The sequence below is a fragment of the Saccostrea echinata genome, unplaced genomic scaffold, assembly GCF_033153115.1.
Source record: "Saccostrea echinata isolate AGI-Se365-2 ecotype Australia unplaced genomic scaffold, CSIRO_AGI_Sech_v1 ptg000014l, whole genome shotgun sequence".
NCBI classification, from domain to species: Eukaryota; Metazoa; Mollusca; class Bivalvia; order Ostreida; family Ostreidae; genus Saccostrea; species Saccostrea echinata.
The window spans coordinates 17,332,351-17,353,516 of NW_026889763.1; the positions used below are offsets into that span (position 1 = coordinate 17,332,351).

The following is a 21,166-nucleotide window of genomic DNA, read 5'->3' on the forward strand; positions in this document are numbered from 1 at the left end:
TTTACCTCTCTCTTACAAAACATTTTATTTGGGTTCACCCAACCCCAGATAAAAAAAATCCTTTTCTATTTTTCTCCATGTCAATATGTTATTGAAACTGTTTTTTCAATTGACAAATCTTTTTTTCAATATTTGTGGAAAAGATTTCAGTGGGGACATTCAAAAATTAATGATGTATTTATATTCAATCAGGTTTTTTAATCAATGTACAACAACTGAAAAGCAACTTCACAAAAAATCCAATATAACACACTTTTGTTATAAAAACATTTGGATTTGGTAAATTGAATAAACTCTTTTGTCACTGCGCTACTTTTTAGGGTTTTGCAAGAGTTGGAATGTAACGTAAACTAACAGGCAATTTCTTTTATAATTGAATTTGAGATCTAAAATAAATTACATTGATGTTCATATTGAACAGAGTTTGAATGAAGGCTCACACTTTCAATGTATGCCATTAACTCAGGTTTTTTTTTTCTGTTGACCTTTTGGATACAATGCATGAAAAAGACAGTTTACATTCACACTCTACATGTGTGGATTTAGTGATTTAAGGTCCTATGATTTATGACTGACAATATAGAGTTAAAGTACTTTAAACTGAACTCCAGCCTTAAAATATAGATACCAACAAAAAAAATGCAACAAGGGAGATAACTCCATCTGTCTCAGTGCCCTACCAACCCTGAGGTTTTCTGTAAAAAAGCTTCACTCTTAAGTTTGATGGCTACAAGTTATTTTTGTAGTGTATATTACTATCATGTTTTAAAATTTGAATTAACAGGGTGGAGGTAAATGCTACAATTACAACATGATAAATAAACTTTGCATTTACTACTACCCAGTAAATTCAAAACTTACAATATTATAATATATTCTATTTTTTTTTTTTGTTGTTATTTTTTTTTTACTTTGGGAGCTACACACTTAAATATGTGGTTTAATCTTAAAAGAAAAAGTACAAATAAACTTTCCTAAAAACCACAAGCCCTGGTACACTGCTCTAAATTTACTCTTTATTATGAACACAAGTGGACAGCTCAGAGCCGAGTTTTTCATTCCCCAAAAATTTCCGCTCCAGGGTTCCTTTACCGGAAAGCAACAACTAAGACACACACTATTTTTCTCTTCATCACACATTCAATTTTTTTTTTCATTGGTACGTAATAAAATAAGGATGAGATGTAGAAAAATTCACCCTCTTCCTGTCCGGAGCCAAAACACTTCAGGGGAACATCCTACTTGTATGAAAGAAACATTGTTACAGTTTTATATTTCACATGAAATAATTTGTTGGGCTTGCGGGATTGTCTGTTAAATACAGAATAACTATGTTCAGTTGTTAGCATTTATAGGTACATGTATGCACACTGCTTTAATTGTCAAATTAAATTTTTTGTATAAGTCTACTTAATGAATTTGAAGATAAAAAAAAATGCTGACAGCAGTTTCACAGAAACTTTTTTTGATTGAAATATAAAAAGAATCTTTCCTCCTTTTAAAGAAGACTGACATTAAGACTCTCTCTCATGAAACAAAAAGATTAATTCAATTTTTAAGGAGACAATCTTGTCTTTTTTTACACTCATTTAATTTTGCTGTGGAAGAAAACAGGGCAGCAAAAAAAATTCACTTACTTAAGAAGAGAGAAATGATTGCAATCCAAACCCAAAAATAAAGGGGGAGTTTCGATAAGGCCGCTTATCGGCCCACTTATTTCCATAAAAATAAATTTCTTTTTATTTTTTCAAAATTGGTTTAGAATTCAAGATATATATGTTAATTTTTGTTATTTATATTTCAAGAGTTTATATGAGATGAATTCACGCCGTAGTTGGCACATTCTTAGATGTACCCTCAAATGCTTTAACATTAGGCTAATGGGAAAATATAAGAGGGTGACATTTATAAATCGATGGTTAGAATATGAAGTGCATGAGGGACACTCACCTAGTTTTCTTCAGTAATTAGATATACTCTGCACACTAATGTCTTAAAATACAATGAGTGTCGCGTGTGCACTTCATATCTAAAAATTGAAAATTGTCTAAAATTTGCATATCTAAAATTAGAAGCTCCTGGTTACTTGATCTGACGCCGTGTTAAATACAAAGCCAAAAGTAGCATATTTTTTCTAAACCAAAGAGAACTCTCGAAAATATTAACATAAGAAAACATAATCGTATCCTATCGTTATTTCCATACTTATTTCGTCGCCCGCGTATAACTATAACGTCACATATTTAGCTCACCTACACGAAGCTGGGGGAGCTTTTGTAATATCATCGTTATAGGCGTTCCAGGTTATTAAAAGTATTTAGACATTTTCTTCATATCATCAGAGTCGCCTGATCTAGTGTGTTTTCTTGTCATCTGTCGGGTTTCAGATGTTGCATTTTCAGTTAAAGAATGTCCAGGTTAATGTTCTTAAAGCAGGTTAATCTTTATGAAGCAGTGCAGCTATAAGCACTTGTTGAGAAGACGTGCTTTATGATGCATCTTCGGATGCACACTGTCAGACTTGCTTCAGATGCTAGATCTGACTTACATTTTCTTGATGAATGCTCAGGGTATATATTTTGGAGCATGTCTCATTTTCATGTAACTATAATCCCTATCTTGAAGAAATATGCACCGATGATGCTACAGATGCCGGATCTTACATTTTCCGAATGACTGACTGAACTAGAGAAGTTTGAGGATTAGTCCATTCATTAACCTTCTTTATCAAGGATATGTTTATAGGCATTCCTTTGAATAGAAACTCTCCTCGCTTCAATCTGTTAGAGAAGGTTCACATATAATTCCATGTGGTCTACATGTAGGGAACGTAGATTACTTTTAAGACTGGATGTTGATTTGTACGTTTCTGAAGGATATGATTTAACACATACATCTGGTATTTACAAAAAATATTTTAAATTGCAGCTATGGTCTAAAAAATCAAATAGTGACTAGAGTTGGTGAAACAACATAAGCATCAAAAAGAAGTTGGGAAGCGCGAGGAATTACATGTTGGTCCTCGCTTGCCTGAATTGTCTCATTTTTGCTGAAAACATAATGCACCTCTTTATGTGCGTGAATACTCTGAAGTTTAAGAATGAATAGAATTCGAAGACATGCACTCAATGTATTTTAGTTTTTTTTATCATTTGGCTATTTATTCACGCATTCTGTAAGCATTAGCAATAATAGTCCACTATCGGCACACCAAGTATAACCTGGTTTCCATTAAAAATTGAAAATGCCCTATTTGAAAAATCATTGAAGCGGAAGAAAATGCAAACTTGATCTATAACTCAAGTTTAACACATATACCAAAACAAAAATCAGCTCAATATATGCGATTTTTTTTTTAGAAAAAACAAAACAAAACAAAAAACGCCGAACCCCTCCCCCCTTTTTTTTTTAAAATCTGTAATATTCCGTCAAAAATCAATGAAGCAGAATTTCAAACTCGAATTCTCTGTTTCTCATCAGGATACACTATAAATACCAAAGCCAGCTCAATATCTGCAAGCGTTTAGAGAAAAGTGCGAAAAACTAAGTGGAACAGACTGACAGATAGACAGAGGGACGGACGGACAAACAGGTGGACAGACGATGAGGAAACCTATAGAATCCTCTGGCTTCACAGGTATGGCACTAATAATAAGTGTCTTGATAAAATATTTTGACTGGTAGTACATGTAGTACGCTTGGTATTATTAAATACAATGTACATTGCAGACTATGATTCTTTTAAATATACTTTAAAAATATAAATAGCTGCATTTTTTAATCGTACCGAATTCCTAAATCTTTTAATTTCAAGAATTTTTTCAAAATTCAATTTAATGATATTACGGTACATTTTTAATACTTTATTTAGCACAATAACTTTAGTTGACAAAAATGTGTTGCAAACAGTGTCAAACACCTGTCAATGACAGTTTAAGATTATCTATCTCTTGTCTATATATCTTTACATTTGCTTTTCTACGTACGGGAAAATGTTATATATTGATTATTAAGTCTAAGTATAAACTGTCGATTAATTCATTTTTTGAAAATTCCTGTCTTTATTATTCATATACGTTTTATATGTTACATTCATCCTCTTTGAAAGAAGAGTTACAATTAAAACACGAGAAAAATCTTGCACCTTAAAACGCACTCAAATAAAATAAATATCATCAATTTTCTGTAAAGAAAAATATTGAAATTGGTTATTTGATGCCTTTATTCACATTTGTAATATTTCATTTATGATTTTGAAGTTAAAAAAACTCCATTACCCCCTTTAAATATGACCCCTCCAAATATATAGGGAAGAGGGTATACTTAAATTTTTAATTATCACGTGACCAAAAAATGTGCAGTATAAATTTTTTTCATATTTTTAGGAAAATAACACTTTTATCTACAACATATCACAATATCATTGCATTTCTTGAGGGGCCGAAAAACAGCCTTATCGAAACTCCCCCTTTGGTCAAAGCTTTAAATTCACTCATGAACTAATAATGCTTATTTATAATTATTATTTTTTTTCTTTTCTTTTTTTTCCTTTTTTTTTTTTTGTAATACTCCCTACAAGGACCTATTCTTTAAAATTTGCTGTGACAGAGAGATCAAAGGCAAAAAAAAAAAAAAAAAATTAGAGGATCATTATTCATTGATATTTGTTTTAACTATAATGTACCAAAATAATTATACATAAAAAAAATTCTTAAACAGAAGTAAAATATTTTTTTAACTCACCAAAAAGTTGAAGTAGAAACCTTATCATATGGTGAATCATAAAAAATTCTGGTTGGAATCAATTTTTTTTTTTTTTGAAATTTCAATGAAAAAATCCTAAAATAACACTTGTTTAGGTCAAAGATCAAAGTTCTAACATTTGTTAATTTTTTCGTCTTTCTCACGCTTATATCAGGAACAATAATACATGTACCATGTAAAGTCCTGGTAGTTAATACCTTCAAAATTTTATTTTTTTAATGGGAAGAAATTAAAAATAATTTTGACTATATTTCAGGACCCACCCATTTTTTGAGTGTGAGACAGACATAATTCTATTGACTCTGATAGTTCCATTTCCTGTTACTTATATCAAGTGTATGATTGAATCTGTGTGAAAAAAAACAATCTTTTGATGCTTCAATGTTTGCTGTCGAGAAACAGGAAACAGAAGATAGAGAGAACTCAAATTAATTTTTGTAATATTTGTACCTTCCTGGTGTTGAACCCTTACACAGGGACAAAACAGCAATGGTTTTATTCCCTTCCCTGAAAAATTGGATAAATAATCTTGCTCTTTGTTACTTTGGACTCTGATAAAGAACCCAGCAATTGTGAGAGAAAAAAATAGAAATGGTACCAGCCTCGAGAGATCTCCTAGAGTTACTTCCCTTAGATCATTGGCTTTATTATCAGCTGTGCGTGCAAAATATATATACAGACATCTCTACTGTTTTAGAAACTCTCCACCAAATTTCAGTTGTTTAATCAGTGTTTTAAAATCAAAATCTCTCTCTCTCTCTCTCTGTAAATGTCTGATCTCAGTACTGAGTTTTTGTTCAGTTAAGCTTTGAATGTCATATAAGTGTGCAAGTAATAAATTAAATTATGCACATTTGAGTTAGCACATTTATTATTTATAGAACTTTTTTTCTAAAGCACAGTGAAGTACGTGTGCTAAATGGTCATTTATTGCTTGTATTTATATTTTTCTAAAATGTTTTTCCTCTCAATGTGTCACATTGAAGGGGGGTTGAAACAGTTTTCTATGAAATAATAAGAAAACCAAGAGTTGTTAGTCCAATTTATGAGTTCAGATTTTGATGATACAGTTCCTCAGCAATCACCTCAATGTCAGAGCTTACACTGTCATCTCTTAAGGGGGTTGACCCTCTGATAAGAGAAATAACTTCCCAAGTATGAATAATCCTGAAATGTCCAATAGTTTGTGTAATGGAGACCTTAATTATAGTCAGTTCAATCAAAGCCAACATAAGACACAAACACTGACTTTTATTTTCCTTTGCCAATATTTTTGATTAGTTATTGGTAACATTTGACCTAAAACATTTTTATCTCAAACAAATTGATTAGTTCTACCCTTTTATAAACAATTTTAAAACAGCAATAATGTATCTAGTCTCATATTTAGAATTTTTAGCACTAGTACATTATTTTTCTTTAAAAAAATATTTTTTAAAGAAAGATAACTCTTGCTGATAGGTGCATTTTTTTTTTTTACAAGAACAGGTAACAGTGTGATATTTTGAGTTAAAAAGCAGCACTTTATCATGTACAAATTTAAATATGTATGGCATTAAATAATACTTTCATATATACCTCATATTTTTATTTTTATGTTATTATTTTATGATGATACATTATTTTGCTCTTCTTATATTCATATCATAGTCAGACATAAAATTCATTTCTGAAAAACTAAGTACTGCTTCATACTTCATACTATTTGCCATTTGAAAATTTGAATCTAATGCTATATTGCAAATCAGTTTAGGGAAGTTTAAAAAAAAATGTTTGAGAAATTTAAGAGGGTCATTACTCCCTTCCATAGTTGTCTCCCTTTTAAACTACTTGCATTTTATGTGGCAATGAATGCAACACTATGATATCACATGCCATAATAATTAGCTGTGAAAACAATTTAAAAAAAAAAAGCTTATAAAAAGCAAAGAGGTCAGAGAACACAAATACAATCCCTAATGTCTTAATAAATTTCTACTCAATAAAAATTCCTTATCCTTTAAAGTCAGAACTAGCTTTGAACATTTATGAAGAGGGAGAAAAAAAACTTACATATTTTTTCTTCCTTTTTGGTGAGTTGTGTGGGCAGTGGTGTGTGGGTCAGTTAGAGGATTTTTTTTATGGTTGTGTATTGTAGCATGTGTCACAGTGACTGTATTATTTTATCAAACAGAGGAAATGGTCATTTAGCAGGAAGACAGAAATGACGTATTGAGAGCTAATCCATAAAACCCATAACAAGTACCTGTAAAAATTTAACTCCACTTTGTTTTGAGCTACTCTGCATACCTTCAAATGTTTTTACTGGACTTCATTGAAATTTCTCTTTTTATATATCAGTAACTTTATATCTTAATGCAAAAGAAAAGTGTGACAACTCTTGAAAGCTTATCTATATGTACATTACAAGTCAACCGCTATATTTTATATCAAGTGGAAAAAAGGGGGCGGGGTCTGTTACATGAAATCCTGAGGTTTTACAAACTTGGAAAAAAATTGGCAAACGATGTAATTTGAAAATTAAAGAAAGGGAAAAGCAATTTAAACTTTTTATGGAATGGCAGCATTGAGGATTTAAGCATAATGATTCATTTAAGGTATTGACGAAGCAGGCTACAGCTGATATCTGGGGAAATAAACATTTTTTTTTAAAAAAGGGGTGGGGTGGGTGGGGGTGGGGGTTAGAGGAGTGTTTCAGATATCTAGGATCCTAATACTTTTCCTACCTAAATCAGGGGTAGGCAGATTAACTTGAATAAATCTTATGCAGTTTTGTGCAGAGTTCTTTTCGGTTATGTTTTCTGTTTGCAATACAATATAATAAAAATCTCCAGGTTTTGTCATATTAGGGAACATTGAGGTATAAAGACCCAATCATGGTCACTTAACACAGAAATCATTAGAAACAGGAAACAGCATTTGTTCAATATAGGATGCTGTGGTTAAAAATCAGCAGATCCTGTTTTCTAATGGATTTCATCTCTTAATCAGCTGTCTTGTTTTAGAGTGAAAAATTCAAGGTTCTTAGGAACACTGTCTTCCATTGCATGCATCAATGCATACATTCTACATTTACTGAAAATTAAAACTTGACTGATTCAGGACTAGTGATAAATTAATGTCTGATTTTTTCCCAATGAAATTAAGGTATTTTCTTTAAAGCATATCATGTCAGCTACATTGGAACATGCTGCATGGTAACAAACACATTAATGTCATGTGATTCTTTTTTCTTTGAAAAAAAAAATGATAGAATGATTTTCACTTTTAAGAAAATAATCATTTTTGAAGTTAAATATCATTCTTTAAAATTAGAATCAAAATTAAGAATTCAAACCTGTATGAATTGAAGAGAAATTCACTGGGGCCATTCATGTTTATAAAGAAAACTAGGATATTTCTACATCTAAATCTGGTGTACGGAGAGCCTGTTAAAAACATCCATTGGTTCTCATTGAGAAAAACACATTCGGTAAACAATCTAACGGGTCACTCTCTGTACTTTATAACTCAGTTTTATCTTATCTCAAAACTGACCAGAGGGAATATACTACAGCTCGGATCTTTGAGAAAAAACCATCATGTTGTTTCAGTCATTCTAGCTGACCCATAGCTCCAGAATTTTATGTCATTTTCCTCAAAGACGCGAACAGAATGATCGTCTTCTGTGAGAAATTAATGGTACATGTATTTAGAAATTCAAAGAAACTTTTAAATTCATTATATCCAAACAAGCAGAAAAATGAAATTAACTCCTAGAAAAAATGGAATTAATATTCATTTACAATGTAAATAACTTATTATTTTGCAATAACTTTACTAATTTTTATTTTTTAAAAAAATTAATATGAGCTAAACTTGAATTTTATGCTTAATTTCTGCTGGTGATTTTTTCATTTTTTTTTTTTAAAGAAGATCGTCACTTCAGTATCTTTTTGTAATACCTAAAATTGAGAAAAAAAATTAAAGGAAACCAATTCTCTTCTCAATTTACTTTGTTGCTTTACTCAAGAGTACATTGTACTATAATAAGTTTCCAGGTACTAATAGCTTTATGAAGGGAGAGCAAAAGCTAGAGATTAAATCTTATCTGCTTTATTGTTTCGGAATATCAAATAAATGTTATTTAAGAATTGTTGACTTAAATGGGTCCTTCTATCTTGTGTAAATTGTTTTATGACACAATGCTTGTTGTTTAGGCTTAATCTGGTTTACAGCTTTTGACCAAATACTTTTGGTCCATCATTAACACACTATTTACTTGGACTGAGTTAATTCAATCTAACAAGATCCAGCACCCCTGTAAATTCAATCATAATACTAATATATACAAAGTTTTAATTTTGACACACAAATATATATATGTATTTTTTTTTTTTTGCTGTATCTAGGGGGTCAAAAAAAAAATGTAATTTACATTCTTAATTTCTTACCAAACTTTAAATGAAAAGTTGATTTGTAATTAAACAGGTGAAAAAATAAAAAAAAAAACCTTTTTTTTTTTAAAAAAAAAATCTGTTTCAGAAATATGCTAAAGAAGAACTTCACTTTTTAAGATGGTCCTTTTTATTTTTATTAATTATTAAAAGACTATTTCCATAAATCTACATAAATATTAGTAAAATTCATTAAATGTACAGAAATGTATAGATGCTTTTGTAATTAAGGTACCTGCCCTACTTTTTGGAACCAGGTTTGTATTTTGACTCACGGGCTGGTCATTGACCTTGAAGAACCAAAACTGACCAGTGGTAGGGCATTGGCTAGAGTTCTATTTACATAGAGAGATCTATGCTCAGGCTATTACCTGAACATCTGAGAAATAAAAAGAGTACCAAAGATAAACGGTCAGTGTGTAGGATCCCACACACACACAGAGGGTTTGGCCATTTACAGGAAGTGGTCAAATCTAATACACCTCAAATAAGTTTTTATCCCTTTATTGTTTTTTAACTGTTTGAATAAGTTTTTTTCCTTGATTTGTAAACTTAAATAAAGTATGATGTTCTCAAGTGGTCACATTTCATTAACAAGTGGTATTTTAAAATGAAGAAAAAATGTTAATATGTGCAAATGATTTCCTTAATTGTTTTTTCTTTCCCTTTAAAGATCAAGTAAAATTTACGTTTCTTGGATTTACCCCGACTAAATTGTAGATTGTAGATAGATAGAGAAGAATATTTAAAGAAATAATGTGAAGTTGTAATTGCAGGGTAAATTACTAAACAGCACTACATTTAAGTTTCTTCATGGACATTTTATTTCCTATTTTAGGCAAGAAAAGCCAGTTTATTTTAAATTCCTCCCTCATAAAACATTTGTTTGGTCAGTGAGAGATCTTAGACTGAAAGGGTCAAATTAACTTTTGATAGAGATTACAACATGGCCGAGTGTTTGACTGTGTGACTCAGATTGTCCACTCCTCCTCTTAGTGGACAAGTTAAAACAGCTTACTCTGGGGAAGATAAGACAGGTACTAAAATATTACAGCCCCCTCTCTTACGCAACTTCACAGATAGCACACTGAAAAATTTACTAATTAAACAAATCCTTTGAAAACCTTCTGAAATCATTAATCAGTTCTTCTAATCTCCCAAGGATTTTTGCCCCGTAATCATGGCTCTAGTTATGTAATGAAAGAAATTAATTTTCCAAAATGTTAGATTTACAGGGAATAAAATGTTATAACATTTTGTTAATTAGAAAATTTAATCTAAGAGATTAAGTATATAGAGGGGTATTTTTATCTCTTTTGCAGTCACTCTGGGACTTTTGGATTCCCAAAGAAGGATAAAATCAAATTTGCCAATTATATAAAATTTAATTGGGGTTACCAAAAGAAATTATACTTTAAAATGATTGTCATATTTGCTTGTACATTTGTTAATTTGAACATACACCAGTAATTGTCACATTTTAATTTAGAACATCAGGAAAAAAAAATAAGAATGGTGGAGAGAAATTGAGATAAATTTGTGAAATACAATCAAATCTCTGATGTGCTTGTTAAATAAGAGTACTTACATATCAATTGTATAGTGAGGTAGCTGAACCTTTTCTACAACCATCTTTAGATTTCAGACTTACCTAAAACAAATGGAAAAACAGAGATAATGGCCTGCTTTGTACAAATAGGAAAACAGACAGAGATAGATGAAACATATGATTTATATTAATTACTTATAAATGTGCAACAGCTGAAAAATGACCTACAACACCCAGTATAATTGATGCCATTAAAACCAAATATTTCCTAAATGTTCCCTTCTTAAGGAAATGATAAATTAATGTTTTTAAGGGAATTGATTCCAAAAGTGACATGCATTTTGATCTTCATATGCATGTTTGAACCCACAAATAAAAACAGATGCCTATAGATACTATTTCTTGTTGTTGAACGGTGTCATTGAAAACAAAGATCAAATTTTAACCACAGAAAATCAACTTTTACCATCCTTACATTTTTACAACCTAAAAAAGGAGTTTATTTTAAGCAAAACAGTAAATACAAAATTCATTGGATGATTAGTTTATATGCTGTATATATCAGTCATCTCATTCAAACAATAGGAAACAAACAATTAATACTTATATCTAAATCATTATGTCTGTTATCTAAGGCCAAAGTTTTTTTTTCAATTGGTTTACGATTCCGCCGACCCTAATTTTCACCAATCATGAAAATAAAAATAATGTCTTTTTCCGAAATATTTTTCCGGATTTTTCTCAGCTGAACTGGTGGGTTTTAAACTTTAGAATGCATCTTAGTCAAATAAGCGCTTATAAATATATGAGCCCTTTACAAACATTTAGGTGACCGTAAATAAACACATGTGCAAACCAAAAATGGCGGTTCTGTCATGTAACAAGGTAATTCCTCACTGAAAGCAATGACACACACTTAAAGAACTTTTTCTGCATGGAAAAGTGAATAAAATCTTGGATGCATGATCCCTTTCTCTAATTGCGATGTCTCAATTGGCTAAATTCATACCGTAATATTGGAGAGTGTATGCCCAACCCTGATCGACCTAGCAGACACGGATACACCTATAGATAACAGGGATTTATCAGTGCCTTCTCATGGGCCGAAATTCGGCCTCATTCCCAATTGAAAATGAGTTCAGTTTTTCCAATTTGGCAGTATTTTTTCCCAATTGGTGAACAATGCTTTTATTTTTAATTATCTTTGGAAAAAAGTAAAATTGTCAGATTGTCTGTAATTTTCATCTATTTGACTCATTTAGCAAAGCTACAGTCATAACACATGTTTAAAAACACTGAAAAAACATCGCCAACTTTTAATCCGAATTTCCTCCGTTTTTCTAAAAATGATGATATTGTGTAATTATATAGATTTATTAAGTTATTTCCACCTACTCTATTGATCTGCAGGTGAAGAGGACTTTTAGAAAATGTGTACTTAGTATAATTTTTACAGGAGGTTTATAATCTCCAGAAACAGATACTATAATGACCTAAATTGAAATCTCATACACACATGTACATGTACTACCCTAATTTGTAAAAATACTTTATACTCATTGAAGTCCATTTTACCTTTATTAGTCTATTATTCATAATTGATCTTGTATCATTGTATGATGAAGATGGATCATATTTAATTGTCGTTTGGTTGCCCAAATTAGAGTTCATGCTGAAATGTTAAATGAATTACCCCTGAATACATGATTTAAGCAACATTTTAAAAAATTTTCCAATTTCATCAAATAGCCGATAATTTTTTCCCAATTCCCCAAAAATGGTGTTTCCCAAAATCATAGGCTGATAAATCCATGGATAATAGTGAAGCCAATTTAGTGTTGAGAGATACATCTTAGTTGAAGTAAAGCTGACTGGTATTTCACTGGATAAATTCAAATGTGTATAAAACATTTTGTTAATTTATAGAAGAAATTTTAATATACAAATCTTTGAGATCAGAGCCCTCTGAATTACTATAAAGTAAATAATGAGCATTGCCTACTGTGCAGGTACATGACAAAATTTAAAGAAGGACTTGATTGAGAAATTATTGGAACATTAAATTTGATAGCTGCATTATCAAATTATTATAACTTTTATTTCAACGTTAATTACTTTGAATATTGTTAAACAATTAAATTGTATTTTTCTTCAATCTAAATTTAACTTAAATTTGGATCCTTATTTTTAGTTTGTGGGGATACTGAGGTTTATAACACATCACATATCACTGAAGAGCACAAAAAGAATTTGAACATCATGAACCAAGCACTGATTGATAAACAAAAATCAGAACTAAATGAAAATGACATTCAGTCTAAAGTTAGAAATGAATTAAAATTAAATAAAAAGAGTTATGTGATCTAGACAATAAAACTTAAAAGTACTATTGACGTGTATTATTTTCATTAAAATAAACATTGCTGGTATTTTAAAATGAAATTGTTGAATCCTAAATTATTTTTATTTTTATTTTTCGACCACCCAATGCATTTTTTGGAGACAGAAAATCGTAAACCAAAAAAAATAAAAACTTTGGCCTAAAAGCCAATGTTTATCAGCTTACTGAGTGACCCTGTCAATTACACGTCCCTCAAAGAACTAGAACAAAGTTTCATCTGTCGTGATATGATAATAAGCTAACTGTTTCTCAAAACAAGAAAGAAAAAAGGATAATAATTAAAATACAGGAATTTAAAGAAATACCATCAGTGCAAGAAAAAATTATAAAACTTTTTCAGCATCCCGAAACAACTTTTCTCAAAATTCAGAATGTCTTGAAGCTTAAATTATTTCTTTACCTTATATTAGAAAAAACACTGACGATGACGTCCTGTGATTTCATGTTGACACCCTCTCATGTAATGTCCACAAACAAACGGACATGTTTTATTTTAATAGAGATGCCTCTACATGCTCTGACTGTGCATATATTGGCCGAGAGTAAATGAAGGGTCATCTTGTGGACAAAAGTACCACGGAAAAACAGTTTGCATCTCATTTCTGTCAAACCCTTTCAGTTTTACACTAAATCATCATAATTTATTGAAAGTTATGCGACCAGATTTTCTTATTTTAAATCCCTCTTGACCAAACATAGATAACAACACAAAAAGTTGGAGTGACCACGAATATTGATCAATTGCTTGTTGAATACAAATTAGAACCATATCATTTAAAAAAAAAAAAAACTTTTTTAAACAAATCCATAAAGACTTAAAAATGAATATAAATTCAATTTTACCTGAGAGTATGTAAATTGAAACTTACATGTATCCCACGAAACCATCAGAAATGTTATGACCATTTACATTTTTTATCAGCCAAGAACCTATTGATCTTTTGGACACTAAACAACAACTCGTATTGTTTGCTTAGTTTTTCGATGGGGAGCGGTCAAAACATCCCATGAAGTGCAAATCATTTTTATTGATAACCCCGTAGATAAAAACAAGCCTAAACCCTACCTCATTTGAAATCTACGTACCCACTAAAGGATTTCTGAGTATGTGATTCATTGTGATCTACAGAATTTCTTAATTAACCAATGGCAAAAACATATCCTAATTAACAGCTGGTCCAGTCAGAGGTTCCACTAGCAAAAACTTATCTTATATATGAATATTCAGGAGGACCCTAATAAAATGGCTTTTAATCTCCATAATTTATCAGCTTGGTTTTGGTATCAGGCCCCATCTTTTTATCTGGGATGTCCATTTTTGTATTAAATGACCATGGAACACGGAAATCAATATCCCGGTCAAACTGACCCATGGCCACAAAAATGCATATCACATACTATTTTACCCAATATATTGACCAGAGCAAGAAATCCATTTCATGTCAAATTACTGTACCGCTTTTGCCTTTGGCCATTTAATGAAGCTGATAAAAAAAGGTATTTATTCTTTTTAGTGAAAGCTAGTAAAAAGCCCAACTCAAGGACAAATAAGCCTGAAAAAGAGTATTTTTTCTGCCATTGAAGGACATATTTTTGTACTATAATGACCAAGTTGCCTGTGTTTGAACTCTCTACTTCCTATTTCAACACTTTTCAGATTTGTCATCTCTCAAAACACATTTCCTCCCCACATCAATAAAACAGTCACAAAAATCTATTGGATTAGATGACCCACCCACTGCTTTTATTTTGCAATAAACAGCTTTAGAGTTTTTTTTATCACTTTGCTTTCTTGGGTCCTTAGTAATTTTTGCATCATGCAACGGTTCCTAGTTAAGTCTCAAACCGCTACAAGATGGAATGTAAGCAAAAACACATTACTCATTTAATCACCTGTCAAAGCTTCATATTGAGGTCCCATTGCTTACTCTGGCACATGACTTGTGTATGTCCAATCCAAATGACAGGTTTTAATTTCTAGCTGTGGAATTTGAACCCAGGACCCATTTATCAGCTGTTTACATTATTTTCAGTGAATCTGGACATGTTGCACAATTAAGCCCTGAATAATTTATGTTTTGTTATGTTTTTTTTTTAATTTATCTTCTTTTTTTTGTTTTTGTAGATAGCCCAAAAATGAATTACTTATGCATAAAATAATATAAGACTGCTATACTTACTTTCTCCTTTTAAAATTGTTTTTGAATGAAACAATTTCAATGTGACTGAGAGATTTTATATATATATCTTGAGAATAAATTATTTCATAAATCTCAGCAAATCATCTCATTATCACATCTTAATTAAAGCAATGCTTTTTTGTTTAATTCCGAGGACGTGTTCTGTTGCAGAGCATCTCTATCACCCACACTTTCTGTATTTGACTGAGAACCGTGTAGTTTTCAGTACAAAACAACAGTTTCAGGAACTGGTCATCCTAAGTGACCATTGTCTTGCCCTGCATCTGAACCGCAAGGTCAGAAAAAATTATCCTCCACATTTGTTTGTGTGACAGTCAATCAATAACTGTTTTGACAGATTTTCCTTCAGATACATTTTTATCCCAATAACGAAGAAAGACTGACCACTTATAAGAGAGCTCTTTGGTCATTAGAAGGGCAGGGCTTCAGTAGTCACTCTTACAAAAGGGATGTTGTCATCTATCATGAATCAATTCAAGCTTTTTTCCATTCTAGATAGCCATGTCTCGATGAAAAATCTCTATTTTATAAGCTTATTAAATAAAGAGTTCACACTTTCTAGTTTGGTAAGGTTCTTTCTTCACTTTCCTATATTTCTGTTTCAATGTGATATCAAATGTATTCTGTAAACAAAAGCATAATTTCTTATGCAATCAACATCCACTTTGGGATAATTTTTCTATCATATATGATAATATCTTTGATTAAGCGATAAAACGATCATGTAATGATACACTCAGCTCTCCATTCCACACTAAAAACAGAATTAGCAGGTCCCCATTGTGCTTTTGAACTAATGTAACCAGTCCGACTGCCTTTTTGATTTATCATGATCTTGTCTGCTCTTCTACTTCATTGGTGATTTTGGATTCACTGAACATTTTTCCACTTCCTAATGAAATATATTTTTCCATCATGAGACTACATTTGACAATCAACTTATGAACTCTCATAACAGACTGTGACTTGGGAACACTTTTCACTTTCAACAAAATAAAGTAAGGAAATTCCCTGATCCACTGGGAAATAAAAACTTCAAACTGACCAGGTCAAAGGGCAAATGAAATCCCAGGCCAAATTTTTACTCATAACTCCCAATTTCTCAATAAGACAAAAAAATTAAGTAATCTTTATTCTCTAAGAATTTAAATGACCTCTTTTTCTCTCTCTCTTTCTCTCTCTCCTTTTAGATTTGCAATATATGTATATTAATTGTATTCATAAAAAAATAAAATAAAGCATATTTTGAAGTACATGTATAAATTTTGAAAAAAAAAAAAATATATACATGTATATATAATTGACTTGCATCATATAAGGTAGATTTATTTTTTTAAAAGCACTCAGATCTTGAGGTCTCCTTGCCTGACTTCCATCTTTGTTGAGTAAATATAAACCATTTATTTTTGTTAGAATCAATAAAAAATAAAGATCCTATAACCTATACCCATACTATTAAAAACATCAAAGTGTTATAACTATATCAATGACAGTGTAGTACCATCCCACACACACCATTTTTCATTGGTCATCTGGATTGGAAAACCCCCCAAGGCCTGGCCTCAGTTTTGTTATTTGCCATTTTCTCGTTATCATTTTACCAGATAAGAAAAATATATCATTACTTCATTTTCTGTTTGGTTTAGGGTCAATATGACCTGTTGTGGCATTTCTGGGGGTTGCTGACCAGTGTATTGGATAACCATTGCTTCTGTGGAAATTTTAATATTAACCAAATGTGCTTCCATTCTTGTCAGCCAGCTTAGATCTGATCAAATTATTGTAGTCATTTTATCCGTGGTCCTGAGAAATTTGCAATCCTTATTTTAGTTTGCATTTTTTTTTTTCCAAAAAAGAAATTATTATCATGATTAAGAATTCCAGTACAGTTGAATCTGAATATTATTTTTGTTTAGAAGATAACTTTAATAGTCACCTTGAAGGCTTAGTCATAATGCTTGGAAAAGTAAACCTGTGTCCATGGCAGGAATTTTAATGGTCAGTGTTTTTTATCATGGTCAAACAAGAACATATGTCGGTGTTTTAGAATCGATTTCCACTTGTTTGCATTTCAGGCAGTAAAAAGAACAAAAAACATCACTCAAGGCTGAACAAACCAAACACGTGTCCATGACAATGAAAAAAGCCCCCGGAACAATTACGGCAATTTCATACAGCATGTAAAGATAGAGACTAACTTGTTAATGCACTTCAAATTGTCATATCAGTATTACTAATTGGTTTGCAATGAGCTCTTTCAAGTAGTTATCAATCAAATCAATGTGCTTCTTTTTTAATTTTTGTAAATTTATTCTCAAAACTGACAGCTTATAATTTATTTGTAATAAAATTCCTCTTGTACCTTTTTCTAGTCTTGCAGGAACAAACACCACTATAAGAAATAATTTCAGAAGGATTGATTGTCAGTATCAATTATTTTTTTTTTCTTTTTACCAATTGTTTTACTTTTTTAATTTTTAAAAATTGATTTCTGCAGAAATCTATAAAAACTCTTCATGATAAAAAAAAAATCAAAAAAAAAAAATTCAAATATTTATTTAGAAATTTCAAAAATTGGTTGAGGACCATAACCTTCCTAGGTATATTTCAAAACTTGTTTATATAATTAAAAGTTTTTAAAGCTTTTGTCAAGATAAGAAAAAGAGCACCTTTAGCATATTACATACTTACTCACACTGACCACAACAAAATGAAGGGGAATAAAGTGTATCCTACTATAGATCCAAACAATCTACATGTTGTGAAATGCCTTGTTTAATGTTCTTTAATGTTAGGTCAAGAGTTTAACAAACAAAATATTTATAATTGTGATGGTACAACCATACAAAGTGGTCGCTATTACGGCCTTCAACTGATTGACATCATCTCTAATGTTGACACCAAGTGATTTTTTCCTGCGAGGCATAAAGGACAAAAACCACTAATCCAAGTGTCCAGAACTTGGTCAAATTTGGAGCCGATTTGAGCCACGAAACAAGGATACAGAAGGGTAGAGGGGCACTTGATACCAAACAAGATGTTTATAGTGGTGGTTTCAGGGGGAAAAAGTTTGGTCCGGGTGTGCAGGAAATTGGCATTACCTGCTGCCTTAGCAATTGTTACTCTGTTCCCTAATGCATGATTTAGGGTTGCACATTTACAAGTTCTATAAACAATAACTTCCTAGGTCCTGGTAGAAATCCTGCTCTTCTTATTTAATATCTGACTGCAAGGATCAGCAAGCAAAGTCTTAAATTTTTTTCATGAAATTAAAATTAAAAAGAAATTTCAAATCAAATTAGTGCACTATTTTTTCTTAGTCTTTTACTGATCTTTTTAAGGACAGGACATTCTAAAATATTATTATTATATTTTTTTAATAGACTTTTAAAATGAATTTCACCCCAAAATAAGGATAATTGTTTTTCATGGATTAAAGTAAGTTGTATAAAGATACACAAATTTACATTGTACTAAAATTAGAAATCAAAGTCTTTGATTAACATTGTAATACCTGGGGAGTGAAAATTTATTTATTTATTTTTTCTGCATGCTTTCTAGATCAAGATTATTTTGTTAGTATAGTAGGATGTTTAGATTAAACTGAATCCAAAATATTTTATTTGGAAAGATAAATTGAGATCGAAATGTTGGTCTTGGAATTTCACTCCCACACCCCATCCCCCCCCCCCCCCACATACACCCCCCCCCCCCACATCCATCCATCAAAGAATAAGAAAAAAAAAATCATTCATCAAGATTCACAAGGAAAGTCTTCAACTTGCAAGGGAATTAATTGGAAGGTTTTAAAGAACACTTCATTATCTTAAGTTGGTCCTTACATTTCAAATTTGTTCAAAAATTAACTTTTTTTGGTACTTAAGTAAATATATTCTCTTTCAAACAAATGTTTTTGTATGTCCCATTGATGTTCCAAGACCTCCTCAATTACTCAACTCTTTTTTTTTTTTTTGTAAATATTTTTTTATTCCAGTCAGGTATGACTACACGTTATCACCTATTTATCACCTGTACATACCTGGATTCTGTGTACAAACCAGGAACTTGTTCCACTTCAGCATGCATCGTCTAATCTTTGGGTCCAAAGATCAGGGATTTTTTTCTTAGTTATCAAAGAACAGAAATGTTGTTTTGGACAACGATTGACCTTGCTGCCTGGCCAGATGATAATAAAATGTGTTATAGGAATGAAAGTGCGAGTGTCCACCTCTCCTAGTGCTTAGTTCCTGTTGCACATATTTGCCACTCCAATGTAGTAACTTACATGTCAGTTTGTATATTTCCTAGAATGTCAGTACAAATGACACACTTTTTTTTCCAAATGTCCAGACTAATCTGATATGATCCTTATACTCTTGATTTCAATCAAAGATGCATTTTCCCATGACAATTTTTAGACATATATCCAGCAATTATCTATCTCTGAACTGTATGTTATGAAAAAAAAATCCCTCCTTATTAGTTCTTCGTAAGCTCCTGCTGAAGCACTGAGCTCACCACTGTGCAGTGGTCAACAAGAAAAAAAATCTGCAAGGGATGACCAGAACTGACCAGTGCACGAGTGGTCATTTTTACAACAAAAGATATGGGGAAAGGTTGACCCAGGGGCTATTCAATCTACTTTTATTTTTATTTCATCAATGTTGAGCCACCTGCCCTTTAACCTGGTCTGTTCAAACCATCTGACCCTTGGTGACATGAGCCTTTGTCCAGCCTGACATATGTTACAAAAATTAAATGGTCAGTTTCACTAATACTAACAACCAGCCCTGCACTATCTGTCATTTCATCCAATTACCCAACATTTTTCCAACCTGATTCATGCAGAATTTCACTTCATTAGTTTCATAGGAAGTGTAAAGATTTTTTTCTAATGTGTCAATTTTTAAAGATTTTTATGTATTGAAATTTCATGAATCATGCATTCTAAATTGAAATAATATAACTTCCAAAATCCAAGCATCTTATCTTCACAATGATGAATTGATTTTTTTTTTTTTAACTCAGGGCAGAGAAAACAAGATTTTCTCCTTCAGGAAAATATCTCCCTCTGCATAAAAAAACCCTCCCTACAACCAATGAAACAGATATTGAATTGCATTTTCAATGCAAAGAACAATCCATTTCTTTTATGAGGCCACACATTGGCGGACAATTACCACTCCTTCAACCAATCAAATGCAGCACTAATACCTTTTTATGATGGGCATCATGGGGCTTCTGTGACTGACAGCATCATTTAAATGTTTTTGATGGTGGTCATCTTCTCTTTGTGCTGGGTGACTCTTGCCCTCAAAAAAAGCTCTGTCTTGCACCTGATTATCTTGTCCTGGGTCAGCACGACCCATGGAGGTCAATGCATCCTCTGAAAATAAAAATGATGTGCTACAATTAGAAGATGTAGCTTTTAAGATTTGAGGTTCTCCAAAGGGTTTTTTTTGAAATCAGTAGTTTCACTTTGTAAAGAGGGAAAATAATTCCACAGAAGTTTGTTTGCACAGCCCAGCTAAATTTACCTTCAATTCTGCTGTATATTTCTTTTTAAATATACTTTGTTTTGATTTTGTTTTATATTTCTTTTTTTGCTTTAAAATGCCTTTTTACAATAATATAAACTCTTGATTAAATTAATTGTTTATATCAAAAGTAAAAATTTCAAGTGTCCTTTCATATTCTACTCGTACACAAATAAATATCGCTTGATTCCAAAAATTCACTCGCATAACATTTCAATGGCCACTTTCTATAAATAATTTGAAAAAAGAAATTGACCTGTGTGCCAAAGTACTTTAAA

The 21,166-nt window shown here is 31.3% G+C and overlaps 1 protein-coding gene across 1 annotated transcript in view; it reads right to left on the reverse strand.

Moving 5' to 3' along the window:
• The window catches only part of LOC133186859 (protein hunchback-like), a 29,187-nt gene extending 8,463 nt beyond the window's left edge, over nt 1-20,724 (reverse strand). Inside the window, exon 1 of the mRNA XM_061322225.1 lies at nt 20,566-20,724. Coding sequence (XP_061178209.1) covers nt 20,566-20,720 — 155 coding nt within the window. The 5' untranslated portion in view covers nt 20,721-20,724. The remainder of the gene's footprint in view (nt 1-20,565) is intronic.
• Nucleotides 20,725-21,166: the final 442 nt, after the last annotated feature.